Consider the following 22,688-nt stretch of genomic DNA (forward strand, 5'->3'; position numbering starts at 1 on the left):
CTACTCTTACCATATTACAAGGTTTTGCGATTCATATGTGCCTGGCTAAGTGAATTTATAGATTATGTTATATAGTTTTCACTAATGAACCCTCAACCTAGCTGTAAAAGATTATAAAGACTGGAGGCACTTGGCTGGCTCAGTTGATGGAGCGTGCAGTTCTTGATCCTGGGGTTGTGAGTTCAAGCCCTGAGTTGAGTGTGATTACTTAAAAATAAAATCTTAAAAAAAAAAAGAAATCTCATCATCCTAAATTATGTTCTGAAGGTCTTTTGAGTATAATACTGTGATTATCTTTATTTTAAAAATTTATTTATTTATTTGAGAGAACACAAGCGGGGAGGAGAGGCAGAGGGAGAAGCAGACTCCCCGCTGAGCAGGGAGCCTGATGTGGGGCTTTATCCCAGGACTCTGGGATCATGACCTGAGCCAAAGGCAGACATTTAACCAACTGAAGCACCCAGGCGCCCCTTACATCAATGATATATTAATACATTTTTAAAAATTAAAAACATTTACTCAATAGCTTCTGTTGACGTTGTTTCCCGATACAGTATAATGGCATAATAGTACATGTATATAATTTATAAACAAAAATATATATTGAAAGGCTATGCTCAAACATTTTACTGATAGGGTACATGATTAAAGAATGGAAGCTTGCTAGACAAGTACGTGAGAAGTAAAGCTACAGTGATGAGTACAGGGAGCTCTTCAGAAAACTTGCTGTAAAGAAATGAGAACTACAGGACATGTAGGATCCAGGGATATTTGTATGCTGGCTTGTTTCTCAGATAGGAGAGTTTACAGGAAAGGTGCCTAAACATTGATCTGCTTGTGAAAAATACAGATTCCCCAATTCCTCCCCATCCCTTTCTGATTTAGCCAGTCTGGGGTTACATCTAGGAACCTGAATGTCCAGCTCATCCTGATGCCAACAGCCTAACCTTAGAGGAAAACTGGCCTTTATAAAGCAAGGTTTAAATGCCAATGAGAAGAATCCCCAAGAAAAGAGGAGGTTCAAGACTGCACACAGTCCATGTGAGATTCCACAGTGAGCAGAGAAGAAGGGATGCAGAGACAAAGGAGGAACTGACTTTTGTTCAGAGCAGACCCGGTTGCCCCACTTCCAGAAGGGATGAGTGCAAAAGATGACTGAAGAAACTTACTGAAGATCTAGTGATGAGAAATCCAGGGTATTCCCAACAGGGAGTAATATGCTCCTTTACCAGAACTGATACAGAAACACACAAAACAGGTCTCCATTTTTAAAGAATTCTTACAAAAAGGAGGCACAGCTATATTTTTGTTATTGTTCTTAAACGTAGGTTTTTGTTTACTGAGAGAGGGTAAGAACTCATCTAGAGAACTTTTATTTTCAATTTGATACTTCCAATCTGGAAATTATCTCATTCGTTGTGGTTTTTATGGCAAACAATCCTGAACAATAGAGTTTATTTTCTTGCCTTATTTCTTTACATATTCTTTGGCACAACTCCATACACACTAAGAGATAAAAGCAAAGTCTGCCGATTGCATGGCAACTACAGCAGCTGGGCAACCAGGTACACAAGGCAGCAGTTAACTGCCTGAGGGAGGTGAAGTTATTTGGAGTACAAAGAGAAGTTCAAAATGTGCAATCTATCTGGTTTTAGGTCAAAAAGATGATTTGCTTCACTGATCATACTTAGATTTCAATTATTTTGGTTTCTAATGTGAAATATATTCAAGACTCTTTTAAGAAAAAATATACAATATGCATATTTTGTCAAATCATGTGATATAACCCGTGGAAGCTGGATTAGCAAATTTACTTCTTTAGTAAAGGACCAGGGGTCCTCAAGTCCACCAGTCTTCCTTCTACCTTTATGTAGCCTTTTACTTTTGTGACTTTTAAATTTAGAACATGTTTTTAAGCACAAAAGTTCTGTTTAATAATTTTTTAACCTTAGTTTTAATCAGCTTGTGACTTCAATCACCTTATTTCTTACAATCCCCTCCCCTTTTTTCTATTTATAAAAGTAAATGTTGTTGTAAGAAATTCTCAGGAAATACTGAGTGGTATAAATAATAAGGAATCACCTGTAATTTCACCCTAAGATAAAATTATGGCTAAGATGCCTGTGTATAGCTTTCCAGACCTTTTAAAAATGAATATATTTATGTATGTGCATTTTTAATAAAAAATTGAAATATAATATACATATACACAACATATGTTGTTTAATTTTGGAATTCTCAGTTTACTATTTTTTCCCCATATAATAACTCTCTTAACGCCAAAATAGACCACAGCATCATTTTTAATGGATGCTAAGAATTCTGGTATACAGACGTAATTTAAGTGATCCGATATGCAGTATATTTTACCTTTAAGAATGGTAGGTTCACAACAAGAACTTGGACCTTTAAATCTTATGTCCAAATAGAAGACTTCTTCTCTAATAAAGATCATATAAAGATCCAGACTAAAAGGTTTCTTATGAGATTAAGTTTAAAAATACACCAACTCATAAAAAAATAAACCAACTCATCTTATTATTGTCTAACAATACATTTATAATTTCAACAGAATAATTTCAAATGATAATTCTTTTAAATAAATAAATGCATACCCATATACACAACGGGCAAGAATTTCTAGAGTGATTAGAATTGATGAAAAGTCCTTAACAATTCTATACACATTTTAAAAGTAGGCATGTGCCAAATAAAAGTATGCAGCTAAACTAGTTGTGTTAACAACTGAAGGCTTATTTTAAGCAAATCATACTTCAGAATCACATATTTTCAACCTAGATAAAGTTGCAAAAGTGGAAATATAATGCTTTTAACATTCTAATGTTCTATGTCTTTGAAAAACTATCTCTGCTGTTTTGAAACTCCTTTTCGAAGGCAAAGGGTATAAAAATATGTAAAGGGTTATTGGGAAATTATGTCCTTTAGGAACACTAAACACTCAGCATGTATAACCAGCAAATTTAAAAGTCAATTGAGTCATTAGGGAAATGCAAATTAAAGCCACAATGAGATGCTACCTAATATCCACTAAAATTGCCACAATAAAAAAACATAACAAGTGTCAGTGAGGATACTGAAAAATTGTAACATTCACACACTGCTGGTGAGAATGTAAAATGGTGCCACAACTTTGGAAAACAGCTTGGCAATTTCTTAAAACATTAAACATAAACTTAACCATACAGCCTAGTGGTTCCACTCCTAGGAATCTACCCAAATGAAAACACGCCCACACAAAACCTTGTATGTGAATGTTCACAGCAGCATTATTCATAATTGGCAAAGATGGGAAACAACCCAAATGTCTGTCATGGAATACTATCCAGCAATAAAATGGAATAAATTACTGATACATCCTACAGTATGAATAAACTTCAAAAACATACAAAGTACAAGAAGCCAAAAGCAAAAAACTACATATTGTGTAATTCCACTTACATGAAACATCCAGAAAAAGCAGCAAAATAAGTTTCTAACATCACCTTTTATTGAGTACCAATATATTCCAGTACTTTGTATCTTAAAGGAAAAGCTTAATTGGCAAACTTCAACATCATTGACTATCAATTTATATTTCAAAATTTTACTTTGCAGTTTTAACCAAAGAAATATAATAGTTTATATGCATTCAATGCTTTTTAATTCTTTCTCTTGCTGCTTGACTTTGGTGCTCAGGAGTGCTCAGGACTTATCTAGTTTATATGCATTCAATGCTTTTTAATTCTTTCTCTTGCTGCTTGACTTTGGCCTATTTTAATTATCTATTAAGTACCCCCACTCAAAACAGGCAAGGCAGGGGAACATAAATGTCAAATTCTGTAGTATAACAAATAGTGGTGATGAATGCTTAAATAACAAAATACTTTTTTAAACTATGCATTCCAGTGATCCATGGATAACCAAGACTTGGTGATAAAAAACAAGATGCATTCTAATTTCTCCCAATTCCCTTAAGGAACTCAGAAAAAGACACGTGTCCCAAGGACTACAGAAATAAGAATTGGTAATAGACTGCCTACTAAAAGCATATGTGTATAGGAAAGTTATTTTCTTTTAAACTCTACATTTGTTTTGCCAATAAAATGACATTTTGTTTTTAGTTTAGTATCCAGAGGCTTTCTGATGATTACAGTGTTTTAAAGGCCCCAAATTATATCTAAAATACAAAGTTAAGAATCAAAAAAAAAAAAAAAGAGGTTACAGAAGAGTCAGAAAATGTGAATTTATCTTCTGAGTCAGAACACTAACAAAATACTACTTAGTCCAGGAAATAGCTATTTTGTAAAATAAAATGTTTTCATGTATTACACTCTTTTCTTTCTTTTTTTTTTTTTTAAAGATTTTATTTATTTATTCATGAGAGACAGAGGGGGAGACAGAGAGAAGCAGAGGGAGAAGCAGGCTCCCAAGGAGCAGGGAGCCCGATGCGGGACTCGATCCCAGGACCCTGGGATCATGACCTGAGCCGAAGGCAGACGCTTAACCATCTGAGCCACCCAGGCGCCCCTACACTCTTTTCTGTAAAGCTGGTTAGTACTGTGCATTTTAAACTGTAACACTGAGATTCAACAAAAGATAAAGTAGGGCTAAAAGATATATTCTAACACTATAATTAGAAAACGTAAGAAATGGTGCTCAAAATGAAGAAGTTAAATGTGCTTCTGTATCAACCTTAACTGCAAAACTGAGGACAAGATGGAACACATATGCTCATGAGAGGGGCACAAAAGAATCCACTGGGGCGCATCTTAGATTTACTTTTTATTTCACCTTTTTTACAAAATTGTTGTATAAGGTACATAACATACTAAAAGTATATAATTTATAAGGAAATAGATGCTGGGTTATGTACTCAACATTTTATTACTGTTAAGATGTGTAACCGAAAACCACTCTTCTAAGGAACGGACTGACCAGTAGGGTTACTATTATGTCACATTAGAATTAAGTAGTCACATTTTTCCATTATTCTGTGATAACTTTGTACTGAATGGAGCAGCTCAGATACTTTACAGAAAGTATTATTACCAAGAGCAAACCTTTATAGTTTACAATGTTTTCATGTATGCCATCTCATGGAATACCCACAGCCATTTAGTATCATTACTAATTGATCTGACATATTCAGTAACAGTTTCTCGAAAGCATTTGTAAACACTAGTTGTATTTATTATTATTATAAGTAAACATTCGCTGTGAAGCTAATGAGAGGAGAAAATATTTTAAAGACTGTAAGTAAATTGAAGCACAAAGAAATATGTTTTAGAGGAGTTAATCCTCCACAAAAAAAAGTTTGGAAACCACTCAACAAGAACTATATAAAAGGACAGTTAACTCTCTGTCTCTTCCCGATAGCCTTTACTACCTTTTTTCTTTAGTTTTCAAAGACAAGCTTAGGGTCTTTTCAGCATAAACAAAGAAATGACCACCAGGGAAGTGAGGTTAAAGACTCTGCAATTACTCAACTGCAGAAAATTAAGGGTAGATTTAATAACTGACTCTCTATATAAGTTCCGTTTTATGGAGGAGAGTGCCAAGATTTACCAAAATTAAAATAAGAGGATACAAGTTTAAGCTGGCTACTGACAAAATTACTATAGAAAAAAAAAATCGTGAAATTTTTGAGTGAAAATTCAGAGGAAAACTTAAGGACCTCTATCAAAAGGAATTTTTGTAAATAGGATAGTTTCCTATTAAATGAGATTGGTTAAGTGTACCAAGGATGCCTGTAAGAGATCAAAAGTTTGATTGCAGTTCTTCAGAAGTATGCATCTGTGTATGCCACTAACTAAACTTCACTAATCTGGTAGCACCCCTCTCAATAAATTAATGCATTGTTATTTACCTTAAAGAAGCTGATTTCTTTTATCAAACTGAGGGATTGATAATGGTTAGGTTATTGGAATTAATAATCTTCATAATGAATGGCAGCAGGTAAAATTTAGATCAGAAGTTATCAGTTTCCAGTAAAGGAAATCTAATATGACTGCTACTGTCCAGCAAGTCTGTTACTTTGTTTTAAAGACATATGCTAATTTGTTACTGATTTATGTACCAAGGCAATGGGTACATTTATGAACGACAAAATGATAAAATGCCTAAGAAGCAATAAACCAAAAGTTAAGATTTAAAAGCATAAAAAAAGGGAGAAGCAGACTCCCCACTGAGCAGCAGGGAGCCCGATGCGGGACTCGATCCCGGGACTCCAGGATCATGACTTGAGCCGAAGGCAGTCGTTTAACCAACTCTGACCCTCCCCCCTCTCATGTGCTCTCTCTCTTTCTCACTTTCTCAAATAAATAAATAAAATCTTTAAAAAAAATCAATAAAAGTATAAAAAAAGACAACCATTTTCTCTTTGTTACAAATTCGACAATTTTTTAAAGACCTACGGAAATCTGGATGTATTACATTCTAAGAACCAAGAATACCGAGGGCATAAATTCAGGAATAAATCACAACATATCTCAAAGCTGTTTCAATACTTTGAATAGTTAAGAAAGGTTTAATTCTAACATTACCATTGGAGCAGGTGGTCGATTTGATGACTGTCCTTCACTGTTCCCTGCATGCTGGATTAACCCACTAGGATTTGAAGACTGTGTTAGAGGAAGCTGGGTACTGGATGCAGGTTGCTGAGATAATTCTACTTTGTAACTCTTATTTGATCCATCCAATCTGCTACTTCTCTCTATGGCAATCAGGTCACGAATTTTTTGCAGCTGCTCCACTGAAGCTTTTTTAGGAAAGATAAGATGTGTTTCTCCCTGGAATTTATAAAATTGGGAAAAATTTTAACCTTTGCTTTATACTGACATTCATATATATCTATAAAATGAAATCAATACCATAGAATACATCATATTTAACAATCATTCTGTTTTCCTACCATTATGGCACTTTTTTTTAAGTAGTTAAAGGTAAAAAGTGCCTATATATGAAACAAGAAGTTAAGAAAATTGGTCTCCTCCTTTGCATATAATGCTTAGCTTATTTGATTGGTTCAAAGGCTGTTAGAAAAATCTTTTCTTTTAGAAATAGTAAGTCACAAAGTCTCATAAGAATTATAAAAATGCACATTCCTATCTTCTCTGCAATAGTATATGATACTACTATTCTCTATGAAATTCCTTATGAAATAATAGTAATTACTAGAGATGCAGCCATACAAAATGATCCAGGGTCAAGAAGTTATATATATAACAACCTTTGAATCTCCTAAACCCAAGACTTTAAAGAATAGCTACATGATTAGAAGTTTGGATATAGGGTACACTAATTTTTCCAAGAAAACAAAAAGTACAGCCTGATGGTCAATTCAAAACTATGGATTGTTAACAGTAATACAAAGGTGGTCCAAACAAAACAAACAAAAATCCCGTTCTTCAAGTGGTGATTCATTTAATGAATACCCATCATATAATCAGAGTGCTTTACAATACAACAAACATTACAACAAAGCTCACAATGTAAAGTAGTCAGCAAATTACAAAACAAAAGTTAAATGAAAATATCTTCAATCAAGTTTCAAGGCATCGAGAAGTAACAGTGTTAAAATAATTATTTCCACCAACTGCATATGAGATAAAATGATTGTTAACGTGTAGTAGACAGACTTGCAGATTTTAAGCTTAATTTAAGTTAAGCTCCACAACTGAGAATGACCTATTTCCCTGGTGATGGCAGACCTATCAGAATCAACTGACCAACACATTTCTCACTAATGACATGAAAATTAATTCCATATGAATCCCTTTTAAAAAGCCAGAAGAGGCCATTAAGCTCTATATATTCATTACCCATAATAGCTGTAAAAACAAAACTATCATTTATTGTGTTCATGTGTTCTAGGTGCTATGCTAAACATTTTATGTATGTTATCTCAAGTAATTCTCACAATCACCCTGAAATGTAGGTATTATTAGGCTTATCACTATTCTTTATATGAAAATATAAAAGCTCAGGAAAGTAAAATAATCTGCCTGATGCTACAGAATAATTGTTGGAGTAAACTTTAATTGTTAAGCTAAAACTGACTACATCTTAGACTGAACAGAGACCAAAAACCATAAGCTTGTACTAATAGTTGGAAGTGTTGAGCAAAAAGAGAGTATTTCTACAGCTATGATAATGACATATATGATTAGCATTGGATCGCAATGATTTTCCAACATTAGAAAGGAACCACCTCACATCTCTGATGAGGTTTCTCTTTAGAAACCAGATATCTAGGTTAAAACCAAATACAGAGGCTTCCCATCTCATACCGTTAGTTGAGCAGCACTGAGAGAGGTAGAAGACACCATGGGCCAAGGTGGAAATCCAGCATAACAGCTATCTGGATCTATGTTCAGTCCATATCACAGAGAAGGCCCTGATAAGACAGAGATGCTGCTTGTGCCTTGCTCCCTTCCCTTCTAACTTTTCAGGACCAGTCCTAAAAAAATGCAGGATTATGGCCAAAGTGTCTATACCAAAAAGTTTCATCCACAGCACTGTATTTTCACAAAAGGACAAAATTACAGGCTTAATGCACTAGATACAATAACACTTTAAGAAATTAATGAGAATTCCAGTATTTAACAAAATCCGTATTTCTCAACACATTTTTGCTAAGACAATTCTCACTGTCAGATGTTAAGCAAACCTGGCTCCTGCCCACTAAATGCTGGTAATATCTTTCAGTCACCAAAACAACCAAAACTGCCCTCTTCCTATGGTACCTGATGAGAACCACTCCACTCAGGAAGCCGGAGGAGTTGCATATCCATGCAGAGCCCAGTCTTTCTTAACCTCCTTCTCAAAATTTTCACAAAGAATGTAGCCTCAGAGGCAAGTAGGCCCCAAAGTACCCAGGATTTTAATATATACCTGAACATTTTGGGGATGGGTCTGAGATTCCTACTTCATCTTAAAGCCTACTGAGTTTCTTTCTAATGGTAGAGTTCAATTGCAGTTCCATTGGTTCCTTCTGCAACTTAGCCACACTGATAAAACATTTATTGCAGGGGCGCCTGGGTGGCTCAGTTGGTTAAGCGACTGCCTTCGCCTTAGGTCATGATCCCAGTGTCCTGGGATCCAGCCCCACATCAGGCTCCCTGCTCCTCGGGGAGCCTGCTTCTCTCTCTCCCTCTGCCTGCCGCTCGCCCTGTTTGTGCTCTCTCTTGCTCTGTCAAATAAATAAATAAAATCTTAAAAAAAAAAAATTATTGCAGATGGGTCCTGAGGTGCAAAGTCTAAAGACAATCAGAAATTTGAAGTATAAATCAGTCTGATCAAAGCATGTTAATCTTTTCTGAAATTGTTGCTCCATTTGTGTCAAATACTACTGCAAGTCTCAATCTGGCTTGTTACCTGACACTGGTGTGCCCAACCTTTGGGTCTCCTGAGATGGGTTTACTAGAATGTGGGATTTTGAGTACTAAACCCAGGACAGCCCCAGGCAAACTGGGATGGTTGTCACCACACCCGGCACTCAAATATTCATTGAATGAAAAGACAAATATGACTCCACAGAATATGTGACACTTCAAAACTGAGAAATCAGTTTCCAGTTGTCATTTACTAAATTTTTCTGTCATTTAACTCAAAAGTCTGTATTTCCTTGAACAAAATCAGCAATGTTCTCAATTTTTCCTTCTATCTTTTTAAGTTCTTTATGTTCAGATGTCGGTAACTAACAAGCAGATGACAACATAATTTATACCTCCAGGCTGACCTCTTTTTTTTTTTTTTATTGAACAATTTATCTTTTTATTTTTTTTTAAAGATTTTATTTATTTGAGAGAGAGAGAATGAGAGACAGAGAGCACGAGAGGGAAGAGGGTCAGAGGGAGAAGCAGACTCCCCGCTGAGCAGGGAGCCCGATGTGGGACTCAATCCCGGGACTCCAGGATCATGACCTGAGCCGAAGGCAGTCGCTTAACCAACTGAGCCACCCAGGCGCCCTGACCTCTCCTTTTGAGTTACAGACTCATACATCCAACTGCCTACTTGTTATCTCTACTTGAATGGTTAACAGTATATTGGTTATAATCATCCAAAATGAGGAAGCAGTGATTTCTCCTGGCATCTGCTACACTCCAAGATTTCTCAATCTGAATTAATGGTACTTGCATCCACTTAGATGCTCAAACCAAAACCTAGTAGTATCCCTGATTCCTTCCTTTCCCTACCCCACAATCAATTCATCAAGTCCTGCAGGCTCTGCTTAAAAAAAAAATTCTAGATGTCTCTACTTTTCCCCCATCTCCACTGCTATCAGTCTTTAATTCAACAAATGTTTACTGAGTGCCCCAATGTATTCTAGGAGCTAGCAAGAGGGGACAAAAAGATAAAAGGCTCTGCCCTCATGGAACCATTTTCAAACCATTTTTGTTTCTCCTTTAGGCTGATAAAAGCTTTCTAACTGGTCTCACTGCTTCATCTCTTGCCTCCATCCCAGAACATCCAGAACATTCACTTTACAACAGCTAAAATATTACTCCATGTCTAGAACCTTCCTGTGGTTTCCATCTCACTTAGAATGAAGTCCAAGTCTTTATCACAGTCCTCAAAACCGCACACCCTGGATTCTGCTGGCCTGTGTAGCTACTATCTGTGCCAAAGCTAATCCTGCTAGAAGTCTGTTGCATATGTGAATCCTTCTGTTTGAAGCACTCTTACCTGAGGGCTTCAGGTATCTGAAATGCTTTTCATTTAGGTCCCAGCTCAAATATTATCTCCTGAGAGGCCTTCCCTAACCACTCATTCTTACGTAGCTGCCCACCTCTACAGCTGCTTTTTAGTATATCACCATGCCGTATTTTCCTCTTTGCACCCTTCCTTGCTTTCCTGTCTACTGTTTGTCTAACCTATTAGAACCAGGCTCCATGTGAGATGGGATCTATTTCTCTAGTTCACTACTATACCCTTCAGGGCCTGGGACAGAATCTGGGAAGAAAAGCAGAGAGGCAGGAAGGAAAGTACTTCTTATGGCAACTCAGCAGATCTCTTTAACAATTTCTATAGCCTTGATATTTCTGACTGCTATGGACTAATGTGTATCCACAACCTGGTTCAAGTTCTTTCAGTATTCCATAAACTAGAAATGATTAAGCATATATACATAAAGAAAATTGACAATATTGATAACTACTTTCATTGTGTCATAAAATTAAGCTATGTACTGGGGCGCCTGGGTGGCTCAGTTGGTTAAGCAGCTGCCTTCGGCTCAGGTCATGATCCCAGAGTCCTGGGATCGAGCCCTATATCGGGCTCCCTGCTCTGCGGGGAGTCTGCTTCTCCCTCTCTCTCTGCCTACTTGTGCTCTCTCTCTCTCTGTCAAATAAATAAATAAATCTTTAAAAAATTTTAAAAAAAAAGCTATGTACAAGATTCCAGAAGATGAAAACACCAAGCTTTTATTTTGACTAAAAAACAAAAAACATACTGAGATTCTTCACTTCTGTCACAGAAGAAATCCCTTACATGTGGCAATTGAACTCAGCTTTTCTGTATTTACTCTTTTCATTTCTTCCTGGAGACAGATGGCTAGATCCTACTAGAATTCGTGTGTACTTACAAATCAGATTTTCGCAAAGTCTAAAATGGTCTTTGGACCACAATTTGGTCTTTGGGTTGTATGTCTGACCTCCCTGTTCTGAAGGATTAAAACTTGTAAGAATTTTCCCTGTGGGAGAGTTGTTATATTCTCCTGTGATTTTAAAATATATTTACTGTGATTTTTAAATGTCTAATAGGTGAAGAAGTAACTAGTTCTGCAGATTTCCAAAACGATCAATTTAAAAATATTATCTTATTTAGATAATTATCCATCAACATTATAATAAATTCTTTATACATGAACCGGGGAGAAGAAACCCTTCAACTTACCTCTTCAAAGCCCATTTCAAATAAACATTCAACGGCTCCTCTGACAGGTAAGAGTCTGGTAGAAAAAGCTGTGTTTCCAATCCGGATAGATCTATATTTTTCATCATTAGGGTTTCTGATTTAAATAAAAAAAGTTTGATTATATATAACAATTTATACTTTCACAGTGTTTTTGCACTCCTTTTTACATTTTATATTGGCTACACTGCTACAAGGTATTACAGTTCCCAACTTTAAAGAAAGAGGAAGCACAGTCCGGAAAAATAGCCTGATTCTGTGATTCTTACCTCAATATACATTTACTACCACCTTACTGTTTAATTTCATAGCTGATAATATTAATGCTTCCATAAGAGAAACCCATGCAACATTTTCATTCTATGCTATTAAAGCCACATACCTTTTGAGTTTTTAGGTTGCTAAGAAAAAAACCTAGGTAAGCTCCAGACATGGGTGTAGGTTTTGCCTATTTTGTTCTGATGGATCTCAATCAAGAATGGTGCCTGATGCATAGATGATAGTTAACAAATACTTGTGAAATGCATGAATAAAAAAACACTAAGAAGCTATATAAAAATGGATCACAGTTCCTCAAACACTTTACCTCTGACAAATACAAACCCAGGTATACCTTAGAGTCACTTGATTTTCTTTCTTCCCTAGACCAATGATTGCTTTTACTCTTAAGTTCTGTTTCATCTTAAGATGTATTTCTGTCACAGCCAATTTTTTTTCTACCATGATTAAGATTTTGAATAGCCTACATGGGATGACACCAGCATATGCAAAGCTTTGAAATTTTTAATAACCTTGATAAATCAGAAAGGCTGTTTTAAAAAAAATCAGAAAAAAAATACAAGGTTAAGATAATCACAGTATTGGGGCACCTGGGTGGGACCGCCAGTTAAGCATCTGCCTTTGGCTGAGGTCATGATCTCGGGGTCCTGGGATCAACGTCGGGCTCCCTGCTCAGCTCAGCGGGGAGTCTGCTTCTCCCTCTCCCTGTGATCCTCCTCCTTGCTCATGTTCTCTCTCTCAAATAAATTAAAATTAAAAAAAAAGATAATCACAGTATTACACTCAAAAAGCCTTCCGAACATAATTAGGATGATGAGTAATTTTTTTATATGATTTTATTTGTCAGAGAGAGCATGCACAAGCAGGAGGAGTGGCAGGCAGAGGGAGAGGTAGGCTCACCGCTGAGCAAGGAGCCTGATGCGGGACTCGATCCCAGGACCCACGCATCATGACCTCAGCCAAAGGCAGACGCTTAACCAACTGAGCCACCCAGGTGTCCTGAGGAGCAGATTTCATATCTGACCCAAACTCCCTCACAATAGTAGTGGCGTCTATTAGCACTATTTTAAGGATTCTGAGGCTGTGTCAGGGTTCCATAGGAAGGAGTGCTGAGGCCATCTGCCTGGGGTATGGAATGGGGATGGTGGACAAAGGCTAGCAGCTCACTAACCATTCTTGTCCTAATTTAACTGTGGAAATTTCAACATATTTCAATTTGTTTTCCATCAAGCAACTCTCTATTGCCAAACTGTCATAAATACACAAATCTTCTTTAAACTTTTCCTTAATTTAAAAAATTATGCAAGTTTAGTACAGAATATTCAGAGATAAAGCTCTAAAATAATGTTATTCAAAATGTCCACAGACTGGTGCCCATCTATAAACTCCTTGCTAGTCATTCACGAGAAGTGCAGAAATTGAGACTACTCAGCAATTTTTCTAACAATTTGATTTGCCATGAAATTTTTATTGTACTTTATATAAGTTACAGATCCACAAAAAATTGGAAATTAAAAACAAAAACACTGTTCTTCAACACAGGTCTTTTGAGCATCACAGGTGGTTGAAAAACACAAAGAAAAATATATGCTCTATTCTTTTATTCTGTGTTTTAAAATGAGAGTTTCTCAACCTTGGCATTATTGACATTTGAGGTCTTTGTTGTAGGGGACTGCCCTGAGCACAGCAAGGTATTCACCAACCCTGGCTTTTATGCCACATTATATCATAAGTGTGCCTCCTTTTCTTACCACTTAAACAAAAAACATTAAACTATACAATACTCCTACATTTATCAATGTCAGTTATAGATAAATGAAGCATCTTTTCATGATATTCAACACATTTCACAGGGTCATAAACATTAGTACCACTAGGATGATACAATCTACTGGTGCAAAACTCACTGATTTTTTTTTTTTTTAAACCTGTTTTTTCCCCAATAGCTTCCAGATTTTTACATGATCAAAGTCTTTCTCTGGCTTTAATTTTCTAGTTTTCCCTCCCTCTTTCACCACTGTTTAAAAATTCTTATAAAACCTAGACTAGCTGATCTGATACAGCTTATTATTTTGATACATGTTTCAAAGTAACTCTTGATACAGCTTTTCTGCTCTAGTCTAGTCAGCAATTTTCTACCTTTTAACATCTATGGGCCTTACATACCATTTATCTGTTTTTCTCACTAAAAACATAATGCAAACAAAAAAAAAAACCAACAGTAATGTCCAGTTACCCAAATCCTATCTTCCTCTTTTTAAATATGTTGAGCACACCAGCCATAGCACTATACACACAATAGTGCCAAAAGTTTGTCCTGAAGCCCTCACAGGCTTAGAGAACTGGGCCATAAAGCCATTAGAGCTCAAACCCAACAGATCCCATTTCCTGCCCTTGGAAAAGTACCACTTTCTAAATCTCTAGCTTCACAGCATCATCCCAGCGTATCCACCATCTTTGAACTCATTAGTATTCTCCTTATCTTGCAGTGTCTAAAGTACCTCTAAGGATCACATTTTTGCTTCATTTTCTTCTTCCATTAACTTAATTTCCTCTGCAGACTTTTCTCAAATATTTTTTTGCTGTAATTCTTCAATGTGCTTTTTCTACCTCTGCTGACCCTTAACTATTTCTGCAACTTGTAATATTTATCTTGCTTGTTAGCAATAATTTTGCACTCTATTTTTTTTTTTTTGGTTGTTTGTTGGATGATGTTGAAAGAATGGGACCTTGAATGGGCAGCAAAATGTCCTGACCCACTCACCACCACTTTGAACATATTTTGGTGTCTTCCTAGTTGTCTTTGTTTTTATAATTGAATGGTAAAAAAAAAAAAAAAGTCATGCTTTTCACCTTGAAAGTTAGAATCAACCATATAATTAAGATCTTAAGACACACTGGGGCACCTGGGTGGCTCAGTCAGTTGAGGGTCCGGCTCTTGGTTTCAGCTCAGGTCATGATCTTGGGATCATAGGATTTAAGCCGCATGTCAGGCTCTGTGCTCAGCATGGGGTCTGCTTGGGATTCTTTCCCTGTTCCTTTCCCTTCTGAGTCCCAGCCCCCAGCCCCTGCTCTCTAAAATGAATGAAAAAACAAAATCTTTTAAACAAAAAAAAAAGATTTTTGTTTAAAAGATTTTATTTATTCGAGAGAGAGAGCACACATAAGCAGGGGGAATAGCAGAGGGGGAGGGAAAAGCAGGCTCCCTGCTGAGTAGGGAGCCCTATGCAGGGCTTGATGAAGGGCTTGATCCTAAGACCCTGGGATCATGACCTGAGCCAAAGGCAGACACTTAACTGACTGAGCCACCCAGGCACCCCCAAAAGATTTTAAGACATGTAGCTTCCTACTGAGGTCACAGACTCAGAAAAAAGAAAAACTTAAAATGTTTCTATTTCAGAATTTCAGAAATGCTGATAATTAAATCTATCTAACCATTTACTAGCCCTCTACCTCTTTAGAATGCATAATCTCAGAAAGGGTTTACATAAATGGAAATTTAGTACATGAGAGATCCTATAATCTTGTATTTTTATTACTAATCAAAAAGGTGGTTTGTAGGCCATTTACAAAAATATTTCTGGTCCTTCTGAAAATCTATTATTCTGAGATACATGTCAATTTTTCAAAAACATCTTTAGAACCATCTGGGAACCATCTCTGGCTCTAACTCTACCATTCTATATAGCTGACAAAAATGGAAACATACACATAATCTAGCTTGTTCAACATGAAAAACTGAATAATGGCAACAACAGATAACGTGTGTGCCTTCATTTCTCTTTTGCAACAATCCTATAATGCAGGCATTTCTCTTTCCTCTTAAAAATGAGGAAACTGAAAAAAAATGAGGAAACTGAAACCCAGAAACTTCACATAAATTGCCTATAACCACACTCCTAGGAAATGGTTGACTGCGATTTAAACCCACTGATCTTATTACAAAGCTTACATACTCCCCACCATACAATATGCCAACACACTCACCAATCCTCTCTAAATTTCTCCAGTTGTCAACAGTCACCTAGATTAGAAACCTGAAGTTATTTGGGTTATTTCGTCTCCTCTCTTTACCGGCTCTACTCCTTGCATTTAGTCATCAAGAACTGCCAATCCCTGCCTCCGATACTTCTTTCTCTATTCTATCCCCATTTATGCTTATGCTTACTGTAATAGCTTCACAAATGAAACCCATGCCCTGTGTCTTCTTACACCATTATTCTACATGAAATTCCTTCATGTTTCTCTTTGACTCTAGAAAGTACAATCATTTTCTCTTGCCTCTTATGTCAAATATATGTTCTCTGCTAGTCCACGAACCCATCCCATCTTACCAAACCTCCATTCTCAAAAGTCTTCCACACTAGGTCCCTGGGCTAGCTCCACACATAAACATGTAACTGCTTGAACACTGTCTTCCAATTGTTCTCTAGATTTTATGCTGTGGCTATTTTCCATACTTGTGTCTTTCTCCTAAACATACTTATTTTCTTGGAAGAAACCACTTTCCGTTCTTGGCCCTTCCCAATCATATGCAGTGCAGTTTGTAACCAATAACGGTGTGCAGTTTGCAAAGGAAATTAGTGGAACATCAAACATATTTTTTTTTTTAAAGATTTTATTTATTTGACAGAGAGACACAGTGAGAGAGGGAACACAAGCAGGGGGAGTGGGAGAGGGAGAATCAGGCTTCCTGCCGAGCAGGGAGCCCGATGTGGGGCTCGATCCCAGGACCCTGGGATCATGACCTGAGCCGAAGGCAGACGCTTAACGACTGAGCCACCCAGGCGCCCCATCAAACATATTTTTTAAAGAATTAAAGAGCAAATTATCTAAGGAACACATGTGGAATGCTAGTCAAACTATTATAAACTTTGCAAAGTAGATATTATTGAGGACAGCTCATCTTTAAGTCAGTGAACTAAAAAAAAAAAAGTAAAGAGTTCAAACCCATAGCATATTGTGCATGCAAATTAGTTTATGTTTTATTCTATAATTTCATTGGCTTTATAACTCTTAGTTGGGGAATAGGTAAACATCACCTGAAGCAGAAATTTGAAATGTAATCAAAGATATTATCTTCACTTGAGTGCAGTGACAAATATTGCTGTTAAAAACAAAACAAAACAAAACAAAACCTACTAATGAAATTCTCATTTCAGCATTCATTTCATAAAATCCTATGTCAAACCCTGAGGCAGGAACAAGATATATCAAGACAACATCCCTGACACAGTCCCTTATCTCTAACACTGACTGATTTCCCAAAACAGCAAAAGGAACAGAAACCTTGGTTTTTTTCCTACTCTTAAATAAGTTAGTTTAATGGATCTGTAAGATAGTGTAGCTAGAGATCAAGAAGAGATCAGGGGCTTTCTGTTAAGAGGTTAACAAGTCACTGGACTTAGAAGTGGAATAAAGCGTGTTTTCTAACTCCCTGAAGCCTAAAGGAGTTTTAATTCTAATATAAGAGCAGGGACTAATACTATTATAAGCACACCTCTGAGATACTACAGGTTAGGGTTTGGACCACTATAGTAAAGTGAAAATTACACTAAAGCAAGTCAAATGAATTTTTAAAATTTCCCACTGCATATAAAAGTTATATTTATACTATACGGTAGTCTATTAAGTCTTTAATAGCATGATGTTTTAAAAAATTGTACACATACCTTAAACATACTTTAATGCTAAGAAATGCTAACTACCATATGAATTTTCAGTGAGTTGTATTTTTTTAAAAAAGATTTATTTGTTTGACAGAGAGAGACATAGCAGGAGAGGGAACACAAGAAGGGGGAGTGGGGAAGGGAGAAGCAGGCTTCCCGCCAAGCAGGGAGCCCGATGCGGGGCTCGATCCCAGGACCCTGGGATCATGACCTGAGCCGAAGGCAGACCCTTAACGACTGAGCCACCCAGGCGCCCCGAGTTGTAATCTTTTTGCTGGTGGAGGGTTTGCCTCAATATTGAGAGTTGCTAAAGGTTGGGGTGGATGTGGCAATTTCTTAAAACAAGACAGTAAAATATGCCACATCAACTGACCCTTCCTTTCATGAACAATTTCTCTGTAGCATGCAATGCTGTTTGATAGAACAGCTTTCAAAATTGGACTCAATCCCCTCAAACCCTGCTGCTGCTTTAGCAACAAAGTTTGTTATATCCTAAATTCTTTGTTGTAATTTCAACAATCTTCACAGCATCATCACCAGGAGAAGATTCCATCTCAAGAAACCACTTCCTTTGCTAATCCATAAGAAGCAACTCCTCATCCATGAAAGTTTTATCATGAGATTGCCGCAAGTTAGCTGTATCTGTAGGCTCCACTTCTAATTTGAGTTCTCTTGCTATCTCCACCACATCTGCAGTTCCCTCCTCCACTAAGTCTTGAATCCCTCAAGTCATCCATGAGGATTAGAATCAATTTCTTCCAAACACCTATTAATGTTGATATTTTGACCTCCTTCCATGAATCACAAATGTTAATGGCATCTAGAATGGTGAATCCTTTCCAAAAGGTTTTCAACTTACTTTGCCCAGATCCATCAGAGGAATTATTATCTATGGCAGCTATAGCTCTATAAAATGTAAATGTTAAAATAAAAGACTTCAAAGTCCAAATGACTCCTTGATCCATGGGCTGCAGAATGGATGCTGTGTTAGCAGGCATGAAAACAACATTATGTCATTGTACATTTCCATCAGAGCTCTTAGGCGACCAGGTGCATTGTCAATGATGGATGATGTGCTATCACCCAGGCTTTGTTTCTTCCATTTATAGGGTATAGGCCAAGTAGATTTGGCATAATTCTTAAGGGCCCTAGGATTTTCAGCATGGTTAACAAGCACTGACTTCAGCTTAAAGTCACCTGCTGTATTAATCCCTAACATAAAAGTCAGCCTGTCCTTTGAAGCCAGACATTGACTTCTCTCTAGCTATGAAATCTTTGATGGCATCTTCTTCCAATCAAAGGCTATTTGGTCTACACTGAAAACCTGTTGTAGTGTAGCCACCTTCATGAATCATCTTAGCTGGGTCTTCTGGATAACTTGCAGCTTCTCATCAGCACTTGCTACTTCACCCTGCTCTTCTGTGTTATGGAGACAGCTTCTTTCCTTAAACCTCATGAACCAACCTCTGCTAGCTTGCAACTTTTCTTCTTCAACTTCGTCACCTCTCTCAACCTTCAGAGAACTGAAGAGGTAAGGCCTTGCTCGGGATTAGGCTTTGGTTTTTAGGAGAATGTTGTGGATGGCTTCATCCTCTATTTAGACCATTAAAAATTCTTCCATTAGTAGCAATAAGGCTGTTTCGCCTTCTCATCATTTGTGTGTACACTGAATTAGCACTTTTAACCTCCTTCAAGAACTTCTGTTTTGCATTTGCAACTTGGCTGTTTGGTACAAAAGGCCTAGCTTTTGGGCTATCATGGATTTTGACATGCCCTCCTCACTAAGCTGAATGACTTTTAGTTTTGGATTTACAGTGAGAGATGTGCACCCCTTCCTTTCACTTTAACACTTAGGTCACTGCAGGGTTATTGATTGGCCTAATTTAAATTATTATTGTGTGTCAGGACACCGGGAGGCCTAAGGAAAAGGGAGGGACAGGAGAAGGGCCAACGGGAGGAGCAGTCAGAACACACACAGCATTTAGAGATTAAGTTTGCCATCTTATGTGGGTGCAGTTGGTGCATCCCAAAACAGTATTAACATCAAGATAACTGATCGCAGGATAAAGAAGATATGGTATATATACACAATGGAATATTGCTCGGCCATAAAAAAAAGAATGAGATCTTGTCATCTGTGACAACATGGATGGATCTAGGTGGCATTATGACAAGAGAAGTCAAACAGAGAAAGACAAATACCACATGATTTCACTTAATGTGGATTAAAAAAAAACAAAAAACAGAATCAAACACAAATACAGAGTACAAATGATGGTTGCGGGGGCAGAGGGGGGAGTGTGGGATGGGCAGAATGGGTGAAGGGGAGTGGGAGATACAGGCTTCCAGTTACGGAATAAGTCACGGGGGTGGGGCTGGGGCTGGATGGCTCAGTCAGTAGAGCATGTGACTCTTCATCTTGGGGTCATAAGTTCAAGCCTCACATTGGGCACAGAGCTCACTAAAAAAAAAAAAATCATGGAGATAAAAGATACATATAGGGAATATAGTTAATGGTATTATAATAGAACTGTATATGACAGATGGTAACTACACTTGTGAGCACAGTATAATGTACAGACTTGTGGAATCACTATGTTGTACTACTGAAACTAATGTAACATTGTGTGTCAACTCTATTTCAATTAAATGAAAGAGTTCACTGATCAGGGATCACCATAACAAATACAATAATGAAAAAGTCTGAATATTACAAGAATTACCAAAATGTGACACAGAGATACAAAGCGAGCTGTTGGGAAAAATGGCACCAATAGACTCGCTCAACACCACAAACCTTCAATTTGTAAAAAAAAAACCCCAAAAAACAGTATTTGCAAAGCACAATAAAGTGAAGAGCAATAAAACAAGGTATACTTGTACTTAACTAAACAAGGGTAGCTTTTCATACCATCTTCAATTATGAGTTCCAGACTCCTAATTCCCTTTTTAGATAAAAACTTTTCAAGATTAGAAACATAAGCCATAGGAAAGACTGTAACATGAACTGAAAGCAAGGTTTCTTCTATGAGTTTGATAAATATTCATAATGGTGATTATGATGCCAAGTCATTATTTGCATGCAAAGGTTTTCCTTCCTCAAAACACCTTGATTTTAGCATTTTGGGTTTCACTAGATTAAAAGCAGAAGTGAATTCTATTACAAGGCCACTTCCCTTTTCTGAATAATGGGGTTTAAATAGTTTGGTGGCTTTCAGGTTGGAGGTCTCAACTCATAAGATTCGGAGGACTCAGCTTATGAGTTCATTCATCAGAGTCTATTGGCATCCCTGTGCTTTGAAGAGCTGTTAGACCTCACAGGGTGGAGGTGAGTTGAGAAGATGTCACAGAGGAGAAAGGCAGTCTCCACATAGGTCACAATTGTGTAGCTGTATATGCTGCACATGCTGCATATCCATTATAGCATTTGGCGAATAATAAAGGTTCATTTTTCCTTCAATTTACTTTTAGAATCCTTAATGTTACCTCTATGAACAATATATTGCCATGAACAATGAAATGCCATGGGTTAAAACACACCTGTAACTAGTGTCTCTAAAATTGGGTCACATCAAATCTATAACCTTGAAACTAAGAATTTCCTTTTAGACTTCATGCCAATATATCCGCCACATAGAAGAACAAGTGCACCAGGGGGTGAGGTGGGAGAAAGAACCTAGATAGTAATCATGGTGACCTGATGAATGAGGTAACCCCACTCAAGTACCTGGCACCTGGAGCTCCTTTAACCTTGGTTCCATTTCCCTCCCCCACACAAGCCACTACATGATTTGATCTAAGAACTGAAGTGGATAATGATTCAAAATGAATAATCAAAATTGCCTCCCAATTCCCCAAACCTGTAAGGTCCCTTAAGGATCTACAAGTGTACTTTTGCTCACAAGAGAATGAAACAAATCACTCTCAGCCAAGGTAATCTTCACTAATTCTTACTTAAAAGGTCATGCTGAAAAGCAGAATACAGGTATTAAGAGAAAAATTGTAGCTTTAATAAGGTTAATAATATTTCAATCAACAAAAGTGGGCAGGAAAAGGCCATAAAAATGTAAAAACCCCACCACTTCAGTAGTAGTATGCTTTAATATTAAGGTATTCACAAAACGTCGGGGGGCTGGATATTAAAGCATACTACTACTGAGGTGGTAAGGTTTTTACAGACTAACTTCTCATAAGCCTGCGGCTAAGGTACTATGTTCGGGAAAATCCACGCAGAGGGAATGAAACGCTGTTACCGTTTCTGTGCTGACATTAAGAGAGTTAACTCGATCGGAAGCAAGTGTTTAGGACACGCCTTCTCACCTCCCTCCGCCCCGCGCCATGCCCGCGACCGCCAGTTCACCCTAGAGGACCCCGACATTAGGTGCCAAGTCACAAGTGCAAAGAAACTTACTCTTCTCGGGAGGGAGTGGCCCGGCCGGGTCTCGAGGCCCCTGGCCGGTGGGCTCCGATTCTGAGCCGGGGCAAGGCTCAGGCCCCGGTCCCTCCTGGCCTCGCCACCCTTCGGGGCCCGAGCCGGGCGCCCCTAAACCCAGGCCAACCAGGCGTCCCCTCACCGCCCGCGGTGGCACCCCGTGCGACTCCTCAGCCCCGCACCTGAGGATGTTGTCCGCATAGGTGAGCAACAGCTTGGAGGCCTCCAGAAAGGTCTCTGGGGTGTTCTGGCACAGCTCGGCCACGGCCGGGGACGCGGATCCCGACGCGCTGCCCAGCGCCGCTGCCGCCATGCTTGAGCGCCCGCGGCCGTCGCCGCCCCTCGCGCGCCGCGTCCCGCACTGAGCAGGCGCTACAACGCGCGGCCTCCTCTGC

General features: G+C 37.9%; 1 protein-coding gene across 2 annotated transcripts in view; it reads right to left on the reverse strand.

The window, feature by feature from the left end:
- The window catches only part of NGLY1 (N-glycanase 1), a 56,012-nt gene extending 33,363 nt beyond the window's left edge, over positions 1-22,649 (reverse strand). Inside the window, exons 1-3 of one of the 2 annotated variants that reach the window (XM_025883094.2) lie at positions 22,476-22,649; positions 11,896-12,010; positions 6,543-6,788 (exon numbers count right to left, since the gene is read on the reverse strand). In XM_025883094.2, coding sequence (XP_025738879.1) covers positions 6,543-6,788; positions 11,896-12,010; positions 22,476-22,606 — 492 coding nt within the window. In that variant the 5' untranslated portion in view covers positions 22,607-22,649. The remainder of the gene's footprint in view (positions 1-6,542; positions 6,789-11,895; positions 12,011-22,475) is intronic. The other variant, XM_025883086.2, reaches the window with a different exon arrangement.
- Positions 22,650-22,688: the final 39 nt, after the last annotated feature.

Source organism: Callorhinus ursinus, unplaced genomic scaffold, assembly GCF_003265705.2.
Source record: "Callorhinus ursinus isolate GAN/ISIS: 27379988/994484 unplaced genomic scaffold, GSC_fseal_2.0 scaffold1, whole genome shotgun sequence".
NCBI classification, from domain to species: Eukaryota; Metazoa; Chordata; class Mammalia; order Carnivora; family Otariidae; genus Callorhinus; species Callorhinus ursinus.